At 44.1% G+C, this 25,557-nt stretch overlaps 1 protein-coding gene and 1 non-coding gene across 3 annotated transcripts in view; both read right to left on the minus strand.

The window, feature by feature from the left end:
* DCAF1 (DDB1 and CUL4 associated factor 1) overlaps window positions 1–20,889 on the minus strand; it is a 103,652-nt gene extending 82,763 nt beyond the window's left edge. Inside the window, exons 1-5 of one of the 2 annotated variants that reach the window (XM_019475704.2) lie at window positions 20,720–20,889; window positions 13,146–13,257; window positions 5,596–5,672; window positions 2,902–2,975; window positions 1,752–1,877 (exon numbers count right to left, since the gene is read on the minus strand). In XM_019475704.2, the coding sequence (XP_019331249.1) occupies window positions 1,752–1,877; window positions 2,902–2,975; window positions 5,596–5,672; window positions 13,146–13,255 (387 nt within the window). In that variant the 5' untranslated portion in view covers window positions 13,256–13,257; window positions 20,720–20,889. The remainder of the gene's footprint in view (window positions 1–1,751; window positions 1,878–2,901; window positions 2,976–5,595; window positions 5,673–13,145; window positions 13,258–20,719) is intronic. The other variant, XM_059715397.1, reaches the window with a different exon arrangement.
* On the minus strand, window positions 11,687–11,876 carry LOC132244567 (U2 spliceosomal RNA). The gene has a single exon (XR_009456141.1). It is a non-coding gene; the product is annotated as a U2 spliceosomal RNA (small nuclear RNA).
* Window positions 20,890–25,557: the final 4,668 nt, after the last annotated feature.

Genomic DNA, 25,557 nt, shown 5'->3' on the forward strand with positions numbered 1-25,557 from the left:
AATCAGATATCAGTATCAGCCCCAAAAATCTCTATCAGTGCACCCCTAATTGTAAGTCAACATTTTTCCTTAAAAAGATCCATTAAACAAAAAAACCCACACTGTATTCAAATGCAGGTTCAGCCAATAAGTGAAACTATCAGTTATTGTTGTACAGAGCAGATGACTCTGTGGTACCCTTCAAGGCCAAACACTGACCCTTAAGGATGCCATGCAGAGTTATCTGCTCCATCATGATGGCACTGAGGTAGCTATATCAGACTGGATGGAGAGTGACCACAGTCGCACAACTACCCTAGGGATCTCCCTGGTATGCTCCTCTATCTTGAAGCTAAGGGCTCAAAAGCCTCAAGAGCCCTGTGTCAAGTTGAGGCTTCAAGATATCTGGCTAACTTCAGGGAGCAGAGACCTTTGAAGGTATCCCCAGCTCTTGGACATTTCATGCAGACTCAGGAAACAGCCTCCAGACTGAGCTGGCAGGGAACCATGAAGAGATGGACACATTTCAACAGTGCGTAAGTTTTCCATTTTAGGCTTTAATTTTTTAAAGCAAAGAACTGTATATGCATTATTTGGAGAAAACTGGTGATCCTGAACATTTCAAGTACTAAACTAAAGAAGTCAGATGGTATAATGTAAAAGACAACAATGCATTTTATTCTTCTAAAAGTTTAAGCAAGGTACATTCAGCTGATTTGTGTTTTGATAAAGGTCAAATGTGAGCTGATACCTGTACTTAACAATAGTATAAATACGTTTGTAAATAAATTTATCTTGATCTGTATGAACATGGAATTTTAGGCTGAAGACAGTATGGTGAGACTCGGTCAAAGCTATGATTGGCACAGAGGAGGCTATTTTAGTATTTTTAGGGCACCTAACCCCTCAAGTCTTTTCTTGGAATTTGATTCTCCTGTGCAACTTTTTAAGGGTGACAGCAGTTCAAGGGACTTCAGTTGTAGTTTTTAATTTATGCTTAGGGAAAAAGTTGTTTTTCCTAAAATTCAAGTTATATGCAGGGTTAATACAATACGAGTTTTATGAAGAACAAAAATGGAGCTTGACATCTGAGCAGAGAGTATGTACAAATTTGTGCAAAATGAGGTAGCCATAACTTCTCAAACGAACCATAAAATGCTGAGGTCAGTTTTTCATTTTTGTTTTATTTTTCCACCCCAGAGGGCTGTACCTCAAGAACCCCTTGTTGAAACCACCTCAAATGGAATCATGAACAGTACCACAGATCCTCAGGAGGCACTGCAATTTTCAAAACGATTCAAGTAAAAATGTGAATTCTTGACCATCTGAAAAAAATGCCCACTATGCAGAAGGTTGATCACTACCTAAATATAGCAGTGTTACTGCCCCATTAATCTCAGTTTTCAAAACTTAAAATTTTTATGAACACTGCGGATCCCTGTTCAGATCTACAAAAAACATATATCCAAAACATCAGGGCTGAAAAGCTTCCCCAAGGCGGACTTTTTTTGGTTCTTGATCCTCTGTTACAGGGGTAGGCAAGTCAGTTTTCATCATACCTAAAACAGCTGGGTTTCAGATAAGTAATACTAAAAAAAATGATTAATATTACATTAAATTATTTATTAAATTATTAATAAAACTGAATAGAGTAGTACTGCAGAAATGAGAGACTTATCTTCTGTTTATATAGACTTGTCCAAAACAAGAATGGGAGGTGTTAGAATACAACCAAGTGTTAGAACATAACCAAGCATATAATTTCAACTTACTACATACAATACCTTTTCCTGAAATACGACAGCAGTTTCCAGTCCTGGCATGATGTCCAGAAGGAGACGACAAGCAGCAGTGTTTAATGGGGGCTCCCTGCTTGTCATGACGTAAGCGTTCACGAGCTTGGGGAAAATGATCAAGAACAAAATTAGCCTGAAATTTAATTCTGCCTCAAAACTATACAAGTTAGCAAAATCCATATGGATTTTTACAAGATCATAGAGCACAGAACTAAAAGAAAAGATACCAGTAGTCATGTCAGCAAGTAAACTCTTGGTCTACACCTTACAGAGCACAGCCAACTGTCTGGTGACCTTCCCCCCTAATGCATCAGAACAGATGTGGAAGCAAAACATTTCATTGTCAGAAAAATAAACCCCTCTAAATACCTCCACTGACAGAATGCCCATCTTTAACAAACTTTTACTGATCCAGTTAGTTAATTAGTAGGAACTTGCAGAGACAGAAAACAATTGGAAATTTATTTTAAAAATTAAATAGAAAAAAAACCAAACAAACTTAGTTAATTGTATTCTTCTTTGGCCGCCATTTAGTCTAGGGCAAGGACATTCAAGCAGTTGGTAGGGTCTGCGTATTAATATATTTTTATATGGGGCCTAATACAATACAACCCAATCATGACTGATAAGCAACATTTAATATTAGAAAGTGCAGCAGTGCAGGAAAATAGCCAGCAACTTCTGGCTCTCACCCACTGCTCAGTTCTTATAACTCACCCAGCTCCTAAAGACAGTCCAATATTTAAAAGCATCCACAAGCACAGGCTACAGTTATAATTATTGCATGGCATGGCTTTAAACTGGTATTAAAGACTGTTCCCACTGTTTGCCTGGCTAATTATCACCAGACATAACCCCATTTTTTATTAATAAGTTTTTGGGGAACTATACTGGTTTGCAATGACAAGTCCCCCCTCCTGACATTTCAACAATGACAGGCAAGCCATATTTAACCCAATTTTAAAACTGATGTTTAAAAGAAATGTTCTTTATGTTGGCATAACAATAGCATAGACTGAAGCTAAGAAGCAAACCATAACTCTGTGTAGACAACAAGAAGGAGGTCATTAAACCATTAAAAGAAACAGTTAAGTATCATCAATTACAGTTTTCAGGATAAACCCACCGCATTCATGAAGTCATCGTTTTTGAAAAGTATTCTCAGCAAGTGACCCAGCATACACTCCGGATCTGCTCGACCTGATAAACAAAGGAGTTCAGCCAATCATTCAAGTGTCCTGTATTTAAGTTAACGAAGTATTACAATGACAGGATATATTCATTTCCCAAACTCTTATGGACTTATCAGGGATCGGGGTTTTCTATTTGCTGCAGAAAAACATGGGTTCTCTTTTAAAAGGCAAAAACCCAGAAAATGGTGGGTTTCCCCTTGCAGGCTGGCAGAATTCCAGCTTGCAAGACGCAGGGGGCGCCATATGCACGTATGCATGCACACGGTAGCGAGGCAGTGTAGTGGAGAGCAGTTCCCACAGTTCCCTCCAGGTAAGTCTATGAGGGTGGGCAGGGCACAGGCGACATGTGGGAAGGTAGGGTGGAGGAGCGCAGATAATGGCAGGAAGCTCCCCAGATTTCTGTGCCCGCAAGTGGCTGCAACTGGGCTGAAACAGCTCCGGGCAGGAACTGCCTCAGCTACTTAGTGGGCAGGACCCAGCATGGGAAGTAGTGCCGTGCCGCCGTGGCTGCCAAGGTGAGGTGCTCCTGCCTGCCCAGCAGCAGCAGGGGGCACAACTGCATGCTGCAGCCACTGTCACACCTCACCTTGGCAGCCATGGCGGCACAACGCTTCTTCCCCGACTGGGTTCGACCTGCTGGGTTGTGGAGGCAGCTGATGCCCTGAGTTGGTCTGGCCCAGCTACAGCCCTGCACCCCATTGTGGGCACAGAAATCTGAGGGGGCACATGGCCACTCCCCCCCCCGCCCCTGATCACCTGTAACCCCAACACGTTACCTGTGTTCACATAACCCCTGCCCCACACACCCACCCCCTTCCTCACACTGGGGCTAGGACTAGGGGGCGAGAGGGGAACTGGCAGGGCCAGGCACCTGTGGGTTGGAAGTGCAGAGAAACCAGCAGGTCCAGGAGGACGTGGGTCAGGAGTGAGGGGCACTGGCAGAGCTAAGGGGGCTGCAGGTTGGGAGTGAGGGGCACTGGCAGGACTGGGGTAGCTATGGCTTGGGAGCGAGGGGCGAAGGCATGGGCCGCGCACCAGCATATCAGGACCACTCAGTGCCACAAAGCAGAGGCGGGGACAGCTGCAGCTGGACCCACATCCTAGTGAGCAAAGGGGGCAGGGGGAACTCTGATTTTCCATGATAAAGGAACAAAATTAAACACCAAAATATACAGGTATTTAAAATGTATTTTATTATAATGATTGAGGCACTAGTAGGCTTCCAAATTACTTTAAAATTGTAAACATATCAATAAAACATTGTGTTCAACTGATACCTATATGTATAGTGGCATTTCATTTTAATCAATCACGGAAAAAACAGGGATTTGGGGTTTTTTTTTTTAAATCAGAGAAGAGCAGGATCTCTGCTTATCATTTAATCAGGAAAAAGCTTTAGGTCCAAAAACGAAGCGTAAAGATCTTGCTATATGATACCAAAACTGTTGTGGGATTCCCCAGGTAACAGGATCAGTCTCAAACAAAAGAGTTATGGGAGAAATCATCTACATTTATACATGTAGTATAAATGTCAGCAACCCCCGGCTCACGAGCCGAGCACGGCACACGAGGCCATTTTGCTCAGCATGCCATGGGCAGCCCCAGCTCTGGGTAGCTGCTGGAGCCTGGGCTGTTCCCAGGCAGGGCTTGCAGCATCCCAGGTTCCTGCTGGGAGCAGCCCAGGCTCTGTGGCTGGCAGCAGCTACCCAGAGCTGGAGCCAGCTGCAGCCAGGACGCTCCAAACAGGGCAGCAGGGCAGCACAGCCCGGCCTGAGGTACCATGCAGTCACTGCCAGCATGGAGCTGATGCCGGAGCTGTGGAGTCCAGCACAGCCGCCTGCAGCCTGCCTGCTGCCGCTGCCCAGAGCCCGGGCTGGCTACAAACAGTTGCTCTGGGCTCCAGAGCCCAGTCACCAGCTCCATGCCAGGAACGGGGAAGAGAACCAGGGTTGTGCTGCCTCAGGCCCCTCCCCCACTGCCCACTCCAAAGCACAGGTGCATGTGCCAGTACAGAGCTGATGCCGGGCTCTGAAGCCTGGCACAGCTGTTTGTAGCCTCCCGGCTGCAGCCAGCCCCAGCTCAAGGGTAGCTGCTGCCAGCCAGGAGCCCAGGCTGGGGGGCACAGGGCAGCAGGGCTGGGGGGCACAGGGCACACAAAAGGGCATCCTGCCATGTACCCCCTGCCTTCATTTTGTTTCTCTGGCATGCCAGCACTCCGGCACCTTCCAAGGTAGGCACTGTGGGGGTTGGTTTTCAGCACTCCGACCAAAAATCCTTGCCTACCCCTGCACTAAAGGATCAGCAAGATCTGTAGACTGCAATTTCCAACTTCTTTTACCAACCGGAGACCAAGGCAGACATCTACGTTGCCCACCACAATCTCTGAAGAAGCCCTTCAAAATTCTACTTAGAAGCTCAAACTCTTATAGACAAGTCAGAAATGCTGGATCACAAACTTTAAGACAAGATTATCACAAACAACAATGATGCCAAGACTCAATTAGCAGTGGAAGGACTGAAGCTTTTTTTTTTTTTTTTTTTTTTTTTTTTTTTATGTGAATGACCAGTTATCTTTTGAAACACAGCAGAGTACAAGCAATCTGGAAAACATGTTCACTAAGCCTCACCCGGATGTCTGTCATCAAACGGGTCTGGATCCCCCTTGCGGTATTCTTCAGTCTCCTTCTCAATCAACTCAGACATTCTAAAGGAATGAAAATAAAATTGACATGTGCCACATGCATGTTAACTCCTGCCCCAACAGACAACTCAATAAAAAAAAAAACCTACTGTCAAAATAAAACAAACTATCAATTCTCATTCAAATCACATTCTGTGACATCAGAAGATTTCAGGTTAGATAATCTTAAGAGCAAGACAAGACACTTGCCCCTTCCTCTCTGAAAATAATGACCATGTATCAAGTGTTTAGATAATAGGATTGCACATCAGAATGATTTAGCCTAACTGCTGCAATTTAGCAAAGGGAAGCAATGGACGGAAAGCACATTTTCCTTATCTAAAAGAAGCAGTGTATGTCACTGAACCCCTTTAATTCTATGCATAAGATAAGGGTGGGAAGAGAAAACCCATCCACTCAGCAACCTCATGATACCTCAGAATACAAATTCTTTCAGATACATACTGCAGACAGGCCAGTTACTTCTGCAGATCTCAAGCTGAGAAAAACCCACTCCCATGCTTCAAAGCAGTTGGACTAAAAAAAAGCTGCATCAGGAAATCCTCTCCAAGTAGTACCCTGTAGAGCATTTCTGATCACTTTTTGCCTATTTAACACAGGGACGAACCACTACATCTTTAGGTTTTTTATATTAGGTTATTTTAATTGGAAGAGTGATGGGGGGAAGGGAAGAAAGGATTTCTCGCATAGCTATAAGGAGGAAAGAAAAGATAAGTATTACATGGGGCTGCCCAGTCCTGCTGTGAGCAATTTAGCCATGCTCTGTCCCTGCCTAATTGTTGAGCCATTTAAGGTAAGAATTGGAGTATTTGGACTATTTGGGGGGGAAGGGGGGGGCACGCAGAGGAGAAGGCTAGCTTGAGCAAACTACCCATTCACATCAGATTATAAAATTAACTACAAAAACTGGACAGCTGTAAGGGTTGCTGTTTTACTGTTCATTCCCCTCAGCTGACAAGTGATCCTAAAGCTATAGGAGAAATCCCAAAATTAACAATCAGTCAGCTAAACAGGTGTAAGAAATCCTGGAGAAATACACAAACTTGTCTTTTTCTAGGAATTTCTCTAGAATACTACAGAATTCTATCGTTGTTTTTTCAGTGTATATCAGAGGCTACCAGGGAAGACCTGTAAAAAGTGAAGGTGTTTGTTGGATTTCCCTTGCCACAAACTGCACTGATTTACTTATATGGCAAAGATGACAATATTTGGGCATACTTTACAAAAGTGTTATGCCTTAAGAGTAACGAGCAAGGAACCTTATTGTGTCACTGACAGATTTCACAAGATTGTGCTTCTGTAGGGTTTTGGTATTTCCTGTGAATCAGCCTGAATCTGAAAAGATGCAAACTGCATGTCCCTCTAAAACGCTGCACAATTTACACTCTGGAGGACTGTTGACAAGTTGCATCCTGAAGAACCTCTTTCTAATGGATGCCTTATTGCCAGCTTCCATTTTTTCTCTTGGGAATTAATAGCTGAAGGGTGTATGCACAAGGGCCAACAGGAAGGCAAAACAGAAGTGATCCAAGGAGCCATAACCCAGACTACTTAGGTCTTTCTAGGTGGTAAGCAGAACCTTCAACATCAAACAAAACCTGACAAACAGGGACTCAGAAGTGTCCTCATCAGTCTTGCTTAGGTGAACAGACAAATTACATGTCAGTCAAAACTGGAGTGCTCCCAGAGCAGAAACTATGAATATGGGTATGGATTATTGATGATGCTTTTGAGAGGACCAGGTGCAATCACTTAGCCAGTGAAAAATAAAAAGCAATAACTCTTAAAACTGAAATGCAAAGAAGAAAGTTTTTTTCCTTCTTGACTCTTTAAAATGCTAAAAGGTGGCCTGAAAAAAAAAGTTTTTTGCCTAATCCACAACCATACTCCAAAAAATAAGATATTTTAAGAGGAAAAATGAACCTAAGCACTTAGTTCTCTCTCCACTTTGTTTAGAGGACATTTTTAAAGAATCAAATTTAATTTATTTTTAGATTAGTGGCACTGTCAGCCTTTAACTCAAGGGGTGAAAATGATGAATCCTAAGAAGTTCCCCTTGCCAAACACTTAGCTTAACAGGTGACAGAAAAAGGCCAGACAAATAATTTCCTCTTAATTGCCCAGCTTCCTTGACTTACTTGGTATTTTTCCAGGCATTCAGACTCTTATAGTATAGACTAAACAGACATTCTTTATGTAAAGGTAAAGCCGCCCCCTTCTCCCCTTTGTTTTCTCTATAATGCATCCTTGTGCTTTCCTTGGTACTGCACTACATACATTTAAAAAGGCACTGGGACAGAACATCATCTGTACCCAATCTAAAAGTATCCCACCTGTAGTAGGGTGTGGTAAGAGAACCTTCACCTAGGGAACGAGATGTGTGCAAGTAAAAGCAGTCCTGAAGCTGCCAGTTGACAACATTGGTTCCACAGAGGTCTTTCCAGTGGCCCAAGATCATTGTAGGATTATGGAGTTCAGCTATATACAACTACTTCACCAACGCATGCCCCAATTCAGCAAATAAGAGCAATCAGTCAAGGGAGTAGTGTAGAACCACTGGCCATGCCAAGATACCTATAAGTAAGGGAGCTGAGGAAATGGCCCAATGTATGTACAGGATCGGTACATAAGCTATACTTGGACTTTGAACAGATGTTGGTACAGCAGCATTTCAAGTCGCAGCTTCTCACCTGTTGGTATCCTTGATATTTGTGGCTGGGGGACATTGGCCTCTAAGCAGCTTTTTAGCTGTGCTTGTATTCTAGAATATCAGAAGATGCATGGGCCCAGAGCACTAGCTTATTGGAAGCTTTATATGTAGCCCATCAGATATTGTGATCATGCCAATTTACTGTCATTTAGTTCTACTACTATTCAATTGGCATTAACTTTGGTATACCCTAATTCATCACTACGTTCTCTGGATCTCAGCCCTCCACCAACCAGAAAGTTTTTCTCTACTTCAACTCGCAAAGAGGAAGGAAGATAAAAGATATTGCTCACTAACAAACACAACCACAACTTCCTGTTTTAAGGTCCAGAACAATATGCAAGAGCATCACTCTGTCTTAAAATATTACTGAGCACAATCAGTATCGCTCATGAAGACTCCCTTAAACCTAGACTTATGTCAGTCTAAGGCACTTCTTCTCAAAACAGACTACATCAAACTACACTTCAGAAGACTGGGACTTTTACTGCTACCTGAAGCAATATTAATTCAGCAATCACTAGGTCCAGTGCACCCTCTTACCAAATGCCTTAAAATGAGGCCTGTCACCTGCACTAAAGCTAAAAAGGCTTGGCATTCAAAGACTAATTGAGGTAACCTTGTCAAGAGCACCAAATGTTCATGGATTGGGTCAAGTCTGTTAGGCCATCAAAGTTGCCTCAAAGGGAGTTAATACAGGCTGTCTACAGTCTGGAAGTGCTCTTTGAGGTACATTCCAGTTGTCTTTTTAAGTGACAGATGTGTTGACTCAACATCACGATCATCAGAACCAAATACTTCAAAAATATTACAAACGTAACTGGTAGGTAGTATCGATGCTTCTGCCCCATTATCCATGCAAGCACAATCAGTGTACCATGCAGAATCCTAGAAGTAAGGACTGAGGGAATGCTCCTGAAGTTAACAGCTTACTTTGACACAGATTATGCAGGGCTCAAGGATAAAGGACAGTTCCAGAGCAGAGGAGTGGTAAGAAAGCAAAACTGTTCTGGAAGATGGAACTTTCCCTGGTGTTTCAAGCTGCTTACTAGAACAGCTGGATGACTAAATATTCTCTGACAAGACCTTCTATGGCAAAGACAAATGCTATCTAACCTACTGTTGCCAATTTCTACAATTTTATCAGATGTTTCTGGATATTTAAAACACCAGCTTTTGAAAGCAAGTGATCACAGCTTTCATTTTAAATGAGGAGTAGCTTTCTAGCTCTTTAGGGCTACAGGGAAAAACCTTGAAAACTTGACATGAGCTTATCCTGAAGTCTCAGAAATTAGAAGATAAACTTAAAATACAACTAGAATGTACTGCCTTAAATATCTTGCAATTTGGGAAGCCAAACTGATATTTTAGGTGGTTGGGGATGACAACAGTACTATCTAGAAGCTGTCTTCTATGTTTTTGCACTATTTTTGATGAACATCACTGAGAAGACACTTCACATCTCTTTCCTCTGGCCCTGGAAACTATCTTACATTGGATAAGCAGAGCTACTACCACCAGTTCTTCCTTCTACTCTCCACATCCCAGCTTCCTCACAATGGACAGCTGGCTGGTCAAGCCCAGGGAAAGAGCATTTTCTCAAACAACGCATGACCACCTTCTTTCAAAGGAACTATCAATTCCCTGTTCATTAAAGGATCCCATCATAAAAAACTGCACTTTATTAAACTTTGTTTTGGACTTGACCAGCAAGCCTCATTAAACCTCCTCTCTATTCCCCAAAATTTATCTTGTGACAATGCTTTTCATCATTTCATATAATCTGAGCACAATTACAATAAAAAGGTTTTACAACAGCAACCATATGGAATAAGCTTCTTTTAATTAACCACTTTAAACAAGGCTTTATTACCATATTAACTCAAATAGAAGATGACCCTGATTATAAGATGACTCCAATAATTAGATTCTATATATGGAAAATTTATAAATATGTTATAATTTTCCAGAACTTGTGGTAGAGGTGATCTCTTTTATTAGACCAACTAGATTTTTGAAAAATCAATCGATCAATCTAGTTGTCCTAGTAAAAGGTATCACCTCTACCACAAGTTCTGATTCCTTTTGCCTCTAGACCAATATGGCTACAACCTGGATACCTTATAATTTTTCAGGTACAGAATCTTATCATTGAAGACTTGCCTTCTATTTGTCCCCCTACCACTGCTATAGCAGGGAAAATAAATCTGTCAGGTCAGCTAGCTCCTTTGCTGTCTGCTTCCCCCTGGCAGCTTCTTAACCCTCTCTTTATTGTCAGATCCTGCACATAAAAGTGAGGCACAAATTTTAAAACAATTACCTTGAAATTAAACATGGCTGTAGCAATTTGCCTGAAATACCCCTGCACTTAGCTCATCCAGAGTTGATGCATGTTACTTTTTTTTTTTTTTGGAACTGCTGCAAGTTTTAGCACAGGAACTCCATAAACACACTTTTCAGCAGCACTTGGGAACCTATGAATATGTAGTAAAAACTTTTACTTTTTAAATAACATTTTGTTTCCAGGGCCAAATCAACTCTGAATTAAGTTCCAAATTTTGAATAAGCAGAGCTCAATCGTTCAAGTCTGTGTGGTGCTACCACCAGCAAGTATCCTACCTCCCAGTCACATCAGTCTGGGGCTTTAGACAATCCCAAATCCATGGCAGGCATTCTACGTACAAGTCTCAAGCCCAGAGGTCTTGGAGTTCAGATGCCCCCTAGTCTCACTCGCCCCTAGCCAACAGGCTGAAGAAGCAAGCTAGAGAGAAAGCCCAAAAGCAATCCACCATCACCATGAATTGTGCAGCTGAGATCCTCCCACTGGCAGGTTACAGTAGATTCTCTCAGGGGTGCCCACCTACAGTGCAATGGACAGGTCTCTACCCTCAATTACAAGAAGTCATTAAAGGCTAAGAAGAAGGGGATCTCCCCTGCCAGGTACATAAAGCCACATGGGCAGAAAGCATCATCATGGCATCTCTCCTGCCAGATAAGTATAGTACAAATTTTTTCCCCCCCTGCATCTCAGGCCAAAGTTGCCAAATCAGTTCTGGAGTTTATTGACTAAGCAGAGCTCAGTCATTAAGCCCAAGTGGTAATACCACCAGCAAGTATCCTCCCTCCCAGACTTCAAGCCTAGGGCTTCAGATACTGCCATATTCATGGCAGGCATCTGATGTGCAGGCCCCAAGCCCAAAGGCCTTGGAGTTTGCATGTCCCCAGATCTGACCTGCACTCAGCCAAAAGGCCAAAGGAGCAAGCTAGGGAGAAATCCCCCATCTCCATAAAAATCAAGCATGTAGCCAAGATTTACCTACTAGGAGGCTATAGTAAACTCTTATAGGAGGGCCTGCCCTTAGTACATTGGACAAGTTTCCACCCTTAACTACACAATGACATTTAAAGTGATCTTGGCTTGGTGACCAGTGATCACAGTATCTCCCCTGCCAGAACAGGTACTACAATGGATCTGAGCTAAAAGGCCAAGAAGCAATATGATACAAACTATGCATGATATTAGTCCAAAAACAAAGGCTCACAATTTACCACATAGTTAATAGGGCTGTGCCCCACCAAAATCAACAGCTTTCAAGCCATGATGACCCCACAGCTCATCACTGCTAAGTATGTATGTGTACTCCAGATACCCCCACAAAGGATCCATGTGCTAATTAACCCCCCAGTCATGACTGGAACCAGGTGTTCTTATCACAAATCCTGGGATCCTTCAAAAATTTTGGTGTAGAAGAGGCACAGAGCAACCTGGTCTGGCTTCACCTCATGGAGGGTGGGGCAATGCTAAGGATATGCAACAGGCTGAGAGAGGGAGGCAATAGAGGGATTCTGGGTGAACTGCTTGGGGTCCAATTTCTTGATGTTTGCTAGGCATTTAAGGCTGGTAAAGAAACAAAACTATGGAACTGGGAAAAGGCACATCTCAGCTATAAAAGTGAAGAGGCAAGTCAAAATGTATGCAATGCCGTGGCTCACCATGACTTGGAAAAGAATCAGTGGTGAGGGGGATTACATTTAATGGGCTCAATACATCTTATTCTGATGGGCTGCCCTAACCTATTCTTTTGGTTAAGATTGGGGGGGGGGGCTTCAGGGCTAGCTCTGGTCATCCTGGTGCTGGCTCAGTATTACAGTCCCTCCAGGCCCAGTGTCAGTTCCTTCCTAGGGGAATAGCTTCCTGGGTTGTTTGTTTTTTTGTTAAGGGCCACACAAAAAGGTTCCTATCAGTATGTTTACCTAATGTGGCCCATGTGTTTTACAGCCATGCTCATTTGGCTGCATTTAATCAACTTCATAGTTGATTTCTATAGCTGAGCACATGCTGCTTTTGGCAGCAGTTTAATGATAAACAATGTATTTAGTAACATTTTTTGTATGCAACTATAAGAGAAGTGGCTTCCCTTCCCCCCCCCATACCAACTGGGGGGAACCTTGTTTTGTATTTGAGCAAATACAGTAGTTTCAGACAAAAATATAATTATTCTCCCTTGTTCAAGTCCCTCCCTCTTCTATTATTTAAGTATTAAACTATTTTGAAGGCAGTTTGTATAGGATCTTTATAAAACAGGCTACACTTAATTTTAAATTGTGGAGAATTGCACATTGCCTAATTTTTAGGCCAAGACTAGTATGAACAACTAATAGCTAAATCAATTATTTTAATAAACTTTTATATAAACCATCACACGCCAAAAGCTGCTCTTACATCTGAGATGTTTGGATCTCTGGGTTTATTTGCTGGGGCTTACCTGGTGAGGTTAGGGACCATGTCTTGCCCACTGCCATGTTCTTTCTCCCATTGCTCCAGCAAAGCAGTAAGCTCAGCCTTGGAGTCCACATGACCAGATCCTGAAGTCATGGCTTAGCATAAGGACAGTGGAGGGGAAGGAAAAAAAAGAAACATTGATTACTAAATTGTCCGACTCAACTAATAATCAGGAATTTAAATCCATTTGGTAACACAAGTAAAGAGTCACTGATGAAGAAGAGTGGGGGCCAAGCCATCAAGTTCTGAAAAAATTAAGTAGGGTCTAGTTTTTATCTTTCAGGTATACACACAAATGAAAATCTACTTTGCACAATCAAATACAGACCGATACATGCAAAACTCTGGTGACAACAGAAGTACACGTCTAGCTACAAATCTATTAAAAGCAAGCTTTCCGCTGGTCAACATACAAGGACAGATCTCATCCCCTTACTGTTGCTCAGAAGCCTACCCAAAAAACAGAAAGCAGCAAGATTCTAATCAGTATCATTCCTACTATTCAGCCCCCTCTGCTGTAGTGGAAGCAAAAAGAATCACTTGTTGCGATGAGGAAAAATTCAAAGTTGTAGCAGAGAGGGGTGTTTGACAGACACTCACAGTGAAAGAAGAACCCAGAGAAGCAGATAAGGAGAGGGATGCCTCTGCCACTCTTTCCCTTCAAACCTTCCAAAAACAGTCAGGTGGGTCTGGTGAGAAAGGGAAGAGATGTAGGAAAGTACTTTCTCGTCTCTAACAGCTTCATGAGAGAGAATGCAAAGCAATAACTTCAAGCTTATCAGACATCTACTGCCAGTTAGCAGCTAATCCAGAAGATCTACACCCCTGCCCAGCCTCCAAACAAGTTCCATGTACAATGTTGAGCTTGTTTTAAAACATGTTGCTGTCTCCAGACCTTGCTTCTCAACCTGGTGGCTCAGATCAATAGTAGTCCCTGTTCTTATCAACTGTCAGTCTTATGTACTGGCAACTACCTAATGGGCATCAAATCTTTCAAGTCTAGTAAAAGCATACTAGGAACTCTGATGGTTCTGAACTCTGGTTATAGTTCAGCCAGTATGCTGCTCTGCTCTTTTTTCCCTTACTTTTCAACTTGGCAAAGCTGGGCTGCTGATAAGGCTGACTACAGTCTGATGTGGCCTGGCTACAGGGCACTAAGCAGATCCGGAGAGACTGTACTGTACCTAGAACCAATCTACAGTGATGATTATAAATCAAGTGCGGTTTTGGAGAATAATAGCAAAGAAAGGGGACTGCAAAAGATATTCCTTCTTCTCCAAAAATAAAGCAAGATTTCTACCATTTAAATAGTGGTGATAATCTGGCACGTAATAGGTAGGGACTTACCAAATTCATGATTTTGTGATTTTTGTGGAAACCACAAATTTGGTAGGTTCCTCATGAAAAACCCCAGTCCCCGTGAAAAAGCGCAGGGACCACAAAAAAAGCGGGAAGACTAGGTGGGGGGAATAAAAAGGGAGTTGCAAACAGAGATGGGAAGCCCAGGTGTCCCAAAGCACACAGAGGGGAAGGGAAGCAGGGGCAGGGGGGATTTCACAGTGCAGCATGGTGCATCCCCCCTGCCCCCCCCCAATGCTTCTGATTGGCTGAAGGGCCCTGGAAATCCCACCTCTCCCCAGAAATTGACAAATAGCCATCTATCAATCTTGGGGGGGGGGGGGGGGGAGGGGGAAGTCCCGCCCTTCCCTGGAAATTGACAGGTGGCCACCTGTCAATCTCCAGGGAGGGGCAGGACTTTCAGTACCCATCAGCCACAGGTATGGGGGACCCCACCATGCTTTACCATGAAAACAGTGCCCAATGCCGTGCTGGGACAACAAAATCTGGAGGCAGCCTCTGGGAATTAGGTAGGTCCCTAGTAATAGGTGTCAATGTATACCTGCTTTCTAATTAAGCCAGAATCAACTTTGCAAAACAGTTTAAAATGCAGACACACTAAAAAACAGATACAAAAAGTCTTATCCCTCTTCCTGATGTATATATTTTGCAGGAATTCAACTGAAGGGAGTAATATATAGAACATAGCTTAATATGCATTACAAATTATACATTTATATGCTGATGCTATGGCCAAGTATCAGCATCTTAAATAGAACATTGCACACCACAAACCATCTCAGAACTATTCTTGTGAAAAGAGAGTGAATGAAGAACTTTTTATTACTTATGATTCATGTCCCGTAGGCCCTCTTGAGCTTAATGTATTTGGACTGGTTAGATAAGGCAACAAACAAAAGCACACCATTTGCACATGAAAATGGTGGGAATCTCAGGAACACCAAAGACCCAAAGAAAGTAGATCTATAAGCCCACAACTATAAGACCCCCAATCTAAAGAGCATCACTGTAAAAAGTATTGAACAATATTAGCATGCACTAATCCATGTCCTAAGCAACCATAAAGGACACAACACAAATGTGGAAGAGACCAAATGACCCACTTAAGCTTTCTTAGTTATTCCACTTAGCTTTTATTCAATCCAAAACTACACTGGGAGGCTTGTGTAATTCTGGATGCATTACACTGATGCAAATGTGCAAAATACTTCTGAGGAAAAAGCTACCTGAATCCAGATATCTGAAGTCTCTCTTTCTCCTTTTAATGTACAGCAGTTATTGTCTGCATTCTGAAGAGACTGCTGATCCAAAGCCATGGAAGTTTTTTTTAATAAAAAAGTAGAGGTGCACCAATACATTGGTCTGATATCAGATAAAATTGTCTGTATCGGAAATCAGCCTGATGTGGTCACTAAATGGCCCATGCCTGCACACAGCCACAGAGCAGCATGTAGGAGGCGAGGAGCACCACCCAGCAGCTTGAAGAGCTGCATGCAGCTGGCAAGTCTGGTGTGGTGGAAGGGGCAGGGGAAGAGAGAAGGGAAGGGGAAAAAGGGAGGGGGCAGATCAAGGCCTCCATGGTGAGGGAGGAGTGGGGCTGGGGCAGGGGCTGGAGCTACCCAGCCGGGGTGGGGTGCAGGACAGAGCCGTGGTTCATCCAGGGGAGGAGGGGAGTGACTCTTGCCACTGTACGTTGTTCGTTTAGTAGCCACTGGTCCAGTGCTTGCCCATTTGTCCAGCGGCTCCTGCCGCTGCTCCTGCCGCTCCATGAGGGCATGGCGGGGACAAGTGCCCCCAGATCTGCACGGAGTGGACTGGTGCCAGGGCTGTGCCAAGCTCTTCCCAGCTGGGCAGGGATGCACTGGGAGGGGGGTTGTGGGGGCTATGATGAATTGTGGGGTAGCTACAGGCCCCCCCCACCCATAGTCCCCTCCCAGTGCCGCCACCGCCTGCCCCAAGCACAGGCCTGCCCCACTGGAAAAAGCCCGACCAGCCCCACGCAGATCCAGGGGCACATGCCCTACCATGCTCTCCCAGACGAGCCCCAGGAGCTGGTGGGCAAACGCCAGACAAGCCACCGGACCAGCAGCTCCCAGACAAGCAGCATGCAGCAGCAGGATCTGCCCCCCTCCCCCCCCATGAACTGCAGCTCTGTCCTGAGCCCCGCCCTAGCTGGGCAGCGCTTAACCCAGCCCCTGCCCTGCTCCTCCCTCAACGTGGGGGCCTTGATCTGCCCCCTACCGCCCCTTCCCTCCCCCCTCCCTTTCCACCACAACAGACTTACCAGCTGCATCCAGCTCTTCAAGCTGCCAGACTGGTATCAGAAATTGGATTAGTACTGGCCAAGATGCCTCCTTAAAAACTGGCTATCCGTATCAGCCCCAAAAATCTGTATCGATGCACCCCTAAAAAAAAACATCTTGGTGCACATAAGACATATATTAACCACAAGATGAGATAAACACCATCTCTTTTCCTTTTGAAGGATTTGGGACTGTAACCCTACAGAAAAGCAAGCTCTTTAGAAAAGGAAGACATTGCTGTAACGGAAAATCCAACCAAATAATGATTCCCACTTTAGGGAATCACCTTCTACAATACTCTTCCTGGTCTTGGCAGGTGTCTAGTAAACATGGATTCCTACTTGGTTGTTCCCTTGATCGCCCACTGAACTCATTAGCTACTTGCAAATGAACTTTCAAGCTTTCATATATCATTTGAACATTTTATAGTCAGCCCTATTACTTCTACAGAAGAGCTAGCTTTTTGCTAATATGATTAAGTGCATCCAACCTTTTCGGCCATCATCAATCCAATTCTATATTCCAGGATTCTGAAAAATGCATGATTTGACCCCCCACAAGGCCTTTTCACTTCGCCCGGTCATTGATTCCCCATACTCTAAAGAAGAGTTTACATTTCATTTTGGACCCCTTGTCTGTCCGTCTGTCAGCCAGTCATTCTAGCCAGAGCAGCTGAAGGGTTGCTCTGGTGATACTGGCAACAAATCAAAAAAGCTTTAGTCAGGAAGCAGTAAGTACATGATTTTCACATTACCCATGCATACATGCACCACTGCCCTATAACCTGAGTGCCATGTAGCAAAAACCTGAGAATCTCAACTTTCCCTAAAAAGTTAGATCATTACCTAGTTCAGAGCACAGTCAGATCTCAATAGTAGATGTAGATATAATCTAGTATTTTCATAGACTCATCATTTTCCTTTAATATTATTCCATCTGCATATAGGCATGCACAAAAGGGGAAAATAAAACCTTTATCAAAAACATCACATGGCCAGGGGAGGGAGGATTTCGGTTTTCCCTTCCTCAATTCTGTGTACTACCTTTTCAAATTTATTTTATTGTAACTACATGCTAAATGCCATCAGTAAAGAGACCAAGGTGTATAACACAAACTTGTATTTCTCATGCATTAACCACAATTTTCCCAGCACATGCATTTTTATGACAAGTGCATAGCATTTGCAGATGCAATGATCAAATCAATTCCTGCCAGATTTACATTCCCCTCACTCAAGAACTTCATCAAAGGGCTCAAGAGAAAAAACAAGAGCGCAGACTGAATAAAATGTGATCAGAAGTGCCCCTAAGCTGCAGTAGAGGATGTTTATTAGAGCAGCCCTAATTCTCATTGTTTCCTTTGTACAGGCACTTGACAAATTTCAACCCCTAAACTGCTTTTCAGGAACTAAGAATAGGATGTAGCATTTTAATCACTGATTTAAAAATCAAGTTGAAATTCTGTAAAAATGATGTTGAAGTTGCAGCCTCAAATTATAATTTGTAATTAAGTAAATGATAACGTTACATTTCTTTAATACCATTACTATTTGGGAATCACATTTTTCAAACTTGCCATTAGCAAAATGCAAAATACTGAAAGCCAGGCCTCGATTCTGCAAGCACTTATGCAGGCAATTTTATTTGTCTCTGTCATCTCAAATAAAATGACTTCAGTTTTAACAATAAAAATCAACTGAGACTTAAGAAGACAAGCTCCCATGATACATTAATATACAAGCCAAAAGACTGAAAAAGGTCTCTCACAAAAAAAGGCCCAAGTCCTCAAAGGTGTTTAGGCAACACGGATAATCCTACTGATTTCAACAAGAAATAGGCACTCAAATCCTTTCGTGCCTGTGGCACAGAGTGACTCTGGGACACAGCTTCCAACTGCAAAGCCTAAATAGTATAATCTAGCTGAAATGTTTCAGCTTCAACTTTATGAAACTGCAACATATTGGAAGGGAATGCTAGCTGCAAAAACAGCACAAGCTGTTTGCTTATCAATTTTGTGGCACTCTCCTGGTAAGGATTACAACAAGGCTCTAAACTGTTTCAGGAGATATAACCATTTTACATGAAAATCTTTTAAAATAAGGTACCTACAGTATTAGAATTTCAGATAATAAATATGAAACTCAAGCTCAAAAGCTGCACTGCAAAATTTAAAATGAAAAGGAAACAATTAGCAACATATAAATAACAAGAAATCATATTGTTTAAGAAAAAATAAGTAATGATTTTAATCAACCTTGTGGCAGAACGTCAGACATAAATTCTAATGAAGATTAACAGAGTTATGAAATTTGTCCATCAGCATAATGGACAAGGTCAAGCCACATTATAGCAACCACACTCTAACCCAGTCCAGATAAAACAAGAAATATAATACTGCTCTCAACAATGATTTAAGTTTTCTAAAAGAACCACTGTAGACAAAGTCTAAGGTAGCGTGAAATCTAACTGCAATGGTAGAAATTTTTTATTTTTTTTTAAACAGCAAGTGCTGCATAAACAAATGAAGCTCTGGCTGCCTGAGTGTGCAAAGAGCCTGCAACAACTATCCCACTCTTAAAAAGGGTGGTAAAGTTGCAACCTAAGAATGATTATGCAAATGCCAACACTGATTAACAACTGTACTGTTGAACACAGTCTATAAGCAAAGAAGAGATCTGCATGGTCAATCACGAATGAAATCACATCTTAGTGTTAGAAGAAGCAGGACTTTCAAGATGATGGCCTATTTTTTCAGCTTGTCACTTCAGTCATCAAGAAGCAAATACGACTTGCCTGCAGGCCCTACAAACAGTAAAAATAATGATCTAAAAAACCAGCACTGTTCTACTTGTCCGTCAAAATGTAGTATTCACTCACTCACCAACTTGAGTCAAATTTTGGAAGTCCAGCTCAAAAGATTAAATAATTTAGTTCTCTACATTTAAGCTTCTATGAAATGTACCTCAGAGGGGCTGTCAACCAACTGTAACAAAAAAATAATTAAAACAAGGAACAAATATGTTGGTGTCAAGAGAAAAATCACTCCATTCTCAGTCCACTGGTTTTCAAGGGGTGACAACAATCCCCAATCAAACAAGTAGGAGAAAAGCAAGACAAAGAATGGGTCTATGCCTGAGCCCTGTAACACTGTAACTACACTTGTGTAATCAAAGACATCCTGCGCTCCCACAAACGCACTTTCCTGAGCATGTCTGACTCCTAATCAGGGAAGAGGTTCACTAGCCCAGAGGCACCTGTCATGCCTATAAGAGGGACTGTACCAGTTTAATTCTTGCAATTAATAAGTGTATGAAAACAGTCTCCAAAAGGAAAGCAGCTCCAACAGTAGAGCCACTCACTACCAAAACTACACTGCATGGAAGGAGGAGGCGGCAGGCCCGAGGTCTCACCCCGGCCCCTCGGGGCGAGGGGGGAGAGGGGGGGGGCATATGGAGGCAGCGGCGAGGCAATGGCAGGGCAGGGCTGGGCAGAGCAGCCCACCCGGCACATGGCAGCAAGGATAGGTGAGGAACAAGGGGTCCTTCGAGCAAGAGGGCTGAGCTGGGCGGCAAGTCACCACCCCCCCACGTGGGCAGGAAGCGCCACGCTCGGGGCAGGGGGCGGGCGCGCGGACGGACGGGGAAGGGAGGCCCGGAGGTAGCGAGGAGCCGGGAGTGACCCCGGCGGCACAAGGTGGAGGGAGCTGCAGGGGGGACCGGGCGCCCCTCCCCCGCCCCGCGGTAACGGCCCCGCGCCGGGCCCGAGGCAGGACCCGACAGGACAGGACAGGGCCGGGCCGGCCGACGCAGTGGCAAGGCCAGGGCCGAGCGGCCTGTGGGGCCGGGGCCGCAGCCGGTGCCGTCAGCCACCCCGCGGGGTCCGCGCCCAGCCCTACCTGCCCAGCGCCCGCTGGTCCCCGCCGCTGCGCTGCGCTGCGCTGCGCTGCGCTGCCCGTTCGGCCCCGCACAGCCCGCGACAGCGATGGCGGCTCACACTTTGCACGTCACGGCGCGCGCAGGGGCCGGCGCCCGCGCAGCCTCCAGGGAAACACAGTTCGAGAGCCGGCGGCACAGTGCGCATGCGCGGCTCTCTCAGTGCCGGGAGGCTGGGTCTGGTCTGCGTCAGGCTCGGGGGCGGGGCCGGTTCCTGACCCCGCGGATCAAGTGATGGTGCTCACTCCCGCTCATGAGGCGCTGTTTGCAGAAGCTGCCGAGTTAAATCATCTCGGTCCTGCCCCGGTGCGGGGGCGCAAAGGGCTGCTCATGCCAAGCAAGGTCTTGTTACTGCGATTCTGGGGCGGCTCCTGGAGCTCTCAACGCCTGGCTTGTCTCCACATTAACTCCTGAAACTGGCGCCAAGCACTAAGGGTGTGAAGGTATTTTCGGCTTGTGTTACACTAGAGCACCTGCACCTTACACCCCGCGCTCACACCGCTCGACAGATGTGCGGATCACAGCACAACATGTGACACGGCCCTCGCATGACATTGCACTTGATGGGATTCATGTTCATAAACCTTAAGGTACAAGTTTAGGTTGGGAATATATTGCCATATTCATATTCTTCCCTCAATCTACTGTTTGCTCCATTAGAGTTACCCCACAGACGAGCAGGATTACTAGAAATAATGCCTTCACACACTGGACTACTTTCTTGAGACGGGCCCAATCAATTACCACTTGCAGAGTCGGGCTACCACAGGAACGTTAAATAAAAATATTATATTCTCTGTTAAAAAGGGATGGTCATAGTGCAGAGTATTCAAGACACTTTAGAATACATGTGCGCACACATGCATATATATACACAATATATATATATATATATATATATATATATTGCCTGCAACGGGGAACTCCTGCCCTTGTTACTGGGAGGGCTTGAATACATTTTAAAAAAGGGCAGGAATCAGGTAGCTAATGAGGCAGGCAATTAACTGCACCTGGCACTGGGAAAGGATGAACAAAAGGGTCAGTCAGGTGACTGGAAGGGGCCTGGGCTGAGAAATATAAACCCAGTCTCTGAATAGGCATTGGTTAATCTGGTCTTGTAGTTGGCAGCTGGTGGAGGTGGGTTGATTAGTGTCCGCCTAGTTCCCAGAGATCTGCAGGGAAGAGGCTAAGGGGAACTAGCACCCTGCAGGGAAGTATTAGCCCAGAATAGAGAGGTTTTTTTTGTTTCACAGCTGTTGGGCTGATGTTTATGTTTTGGCTAGATCTTTTGGAGAACTGGCTGTGGCTGTAAAGAGAAGAAGCCACAAATAGGAGTGCTTTAGTGCTTCCCCCTGCAATGAGCCCCAGAGTTCAGGCCCTGAGATTGAGGTAAGGGTTGAAACTCAGAGACTGAGGCCTTGAACAGCAGTCCCAGGCAGAGGGTGTAGTTGTAGAGCAAAGGGGAGCTGAGGCTGTGATGGCCAAGGCCCTGCCAAGTGCCTCAACCTATGTGGGTGTCCCCTTTAAGGGGAAGTACCAAGAGAAGGCAGAAGGTCCCAGCTATTGCTGGTTGGTATGGACATATCAGTCCATCCCATGATGTGACTACCTGCCACAATTTCAGTGTTGTTGGGGAGAGATCCCTAGGGTCAGTAAATGATGGGAGGCAAAGCAAGGTTGGGAAGGCGCCAGCAAGCAGGGTGGACCCACGTGGGTGCTATGTTACCACATACAAAAATTTATGTGGTGACATGAATATTCCTTCCAACCTATAAATACCCCTATGGCGATGGATGGTACTACAGCTTGCTATGTTCTTCATGTCTCCAAAATAAATTACCTAAGCTATGGGGTTTTTGTACCCTGCTGCCCCTCTCAAATGAATGAATTTATAGTCTGTAATGAATTCATCATACAGTTTAGACTACCTTACAGAATCCATCTACTTGCTCATTTTAAACACCTTCCTACTGAAGTCAGAGGAAGGGAGGATGCCCAATCCATTAGACTAGTAGGGATATTGTATGAGTACAAAATGACAACTTTTGATACCAGCTTTAACTCATGCAGTTTGTTTTTAAGTATCACATTACTTGATTCAATAAACTTATTTCCTTTTCCATTCTTGAGTGTTACACTGAAAGCTGTTTAATTTGGCCATTGACTTGCCTACTTTTGACCATTAGACAGCAGCTTGCTTTGGAAACAAGACTATTTCTCCTAATCCTGTAGGAAACTAAGCACAACACCAAAGCAAGTCACATTGAACCAACAGAGTCAAATCATAGGAAGACTAAATCATCCCAGCTGTTTTTGTTCGTCCATTACTACTTCAGCATGGCTGCTTCTATCACAAGGAAAGAAGCGTGGTCTTGTGCCTTTTATGGAGCAAGGGACCAAGTCAAGAGTTTGATTCTGTTTCAGCTTTCCCACTGACACTTGTGACTATTAGCAGGTGCCTTCAATTTATATCATCCCTCTTTCACATGTAAGGTGTAACTAACACCTCTTCAGGGTGTTAGTAATAAGTAATGAGCCATGTCGTCTGGCTCGTTAGTAGTGTGTACTCCTGGAAGTGCCGAGTTACCATTCAGACAAGGTTCTTTGGGTAAATCCGATATCTCTTATTAGACCAACTAAAATAGTTGGGGAAAAAAATTTTTTTGGTCATTATCCAGGCTGTTGGAAGTTTCTTAAAAATGGGGGAGCTGAAAGTAAGTACTCAAACAGTGGCTGTGGCTGTGATAGTAACAGGAATGGAAAGCAAAGTGTTGTAATGAACTGATAGGGGCAACACCACATGGAATGCTCAGGTAGCTGAAATTTTCCATCATAAATGAGGAATGTTAAAGAGGCTTAATGAGAGTGACCAAAAAAAAGTGGAAAGGAAAGAAATATTTGGTGTAATTTTTGTAATAAAAAGATGCTAAAGGTCAACTTGTACAAGATGATGGTAAGACCAAGAATGAAATACAAGGCAGAACCCTGGATCATGAGAAGAAAGAAAGAGAAAATTTGACAAGGAGAGAAATAGGTTGCGATCAACCCTGGGAGTACTTCCAGCAATGACACCTTCCGTGTATCCTCCACTTCTAATAAAGATGGTTACAGAAGCTAGATCATACCATCAGACCTTCTCAAGAAGGTATGACAAAAAAAGTTACTGGGCAAAATGATCTCCAACAAGGGTTGGCAACCTATTCCCAATGGGCCAGATGCAAGTTATGAAAAGACTTGATCCAGCCTGCAACAGCATGCTCCAGCCAGTGCAGCAGAGAGGGCATTCCCCAGGTACTGCTGCCTATCTCATTCTGTATTTCCTCTGCAGTATTTGCAAGTCACTGCAAATCTTTGCACCCTTCAATAGGGGCTGGGTTCAAACAGTGGCCCATAACAGTGGAAGGTTCTCGACCCCTTATCTACAGGATGATGCCAACTATTGTTACGTGGGAAGTTATGTTGTTTACCCAAAAGGTGGGAACCAGTCATGAAGGACTTCCTGTATCCATATTTGAATGTGGGTCCAGTGAAGTCTTACTTTAACAGGACACTTGGGGTTCTCACTCAGGGCTAGATGGTATGGGGCCACTTTTACCAACTGACGTATTCCCAAATAAGAGTAGTTTTTCTGCATACCTGTATGGGAATTGAATGTGGGCTTGAATTCCTAAGGGGCCTTGGGTCCAACAGGATTAAGTACCTTCTCATGTGTCTGGCACCAGGCAGAGTCACCAATGCCTAGGCCCTTTGGCTTGCACAGTTAGTTCAAAGACATGGTTTAGGGTGCTTTTAGAATTCATATTTCAGCAGTAGCTTAACTAAGGTAAGCGGGGAAAAGGGTAAACAGGGCACCAGATGCCAATGGAGGGGCTGGAGGGGAGGGGAAGTACAAAAATAGCAGTCAGCACTGCCTGAGCTGGTACTACCATTGATGGTGGCAACCTAGCCACTGTCCAGCTACACCTTTATTTTAGGTAGAGGTTGCATTGCACTTCAGAGATTCAGTTATGGTACAGGACTTTGCTATCTGAAATGAAGATACTGTTGTTCTCTTTCTGTACTTCACATTCTCTTGCAGAGATACACAGAGAAAAAGGATTGATGGAGTCTAAAACAGGTAGAAAGCAACCCTAAACCCCTCTGGATTAAGCTGAAACTATTAGGATTTCATGCATCCTGAAGACCAGGGGGTGAAGAAAACTGAAAAACAGCTGTCTCTGGCTTTTCTTCCTCTAGTTTTGCCACACACTAGGGCAAGCACCAGTTAATATTAATCATCAACCTCATGGTGAACTTTTTGCTTCAACATCATCCACTTTGACAGCAACATTTTTAGCCAGAGGCTCAGCCCAATATTAGCCCATCCAGTTTTTTCAATCCAATGCTTGTATTAGTTCTTCCAACCCTGTTTATTCAAGCATTAGCCGTCTTTGGTACATGCCCATTTTGGGATGGGTCATCTCCTTGATAATCAGTGATACCACATCCAATGTATTTGAGTCTCTGAAGACTGCTGGATTCTTCAACAAGACTTGACGCCAGTTGTTGCTAGAAGGTAGTGCTGCTGCCTGTACCTTCTATTGCAGGGGTGGGCAAAATACAGCCTGTGAGCTGGACTTGGCCCACCAGGCCATTCTATCCGGCCTGCGGGGCCCCTAAAAAATTTAGAAAAATTAACATTTATTTGCCCCTGGCTCCTGTCAAAGATGACAGGATCCAGGGGAAGCCCCAGCAGGTTCCTGGAACAGCAGGGCCAGCCCGGCCCCACGCCCCTTCTCCTCCCAGCCAGAAGCCCCTAGGT

The sequence above is a fragment of the Alligator mississippiensis genome, chromosome 12, assembly GCF_030867095.1.
Source record: "Alligator mississippiensis isolate rAllMis1 chromosome 12, rAllMis1, whole genome shotgun sequence".
NCBI classification, from domain to species: domain Eukaryota; kingdom Metazoa; phylum Chordata; order Crocodylia; family Alligatoridae; genus Alligator; species Alligator mississippiensis.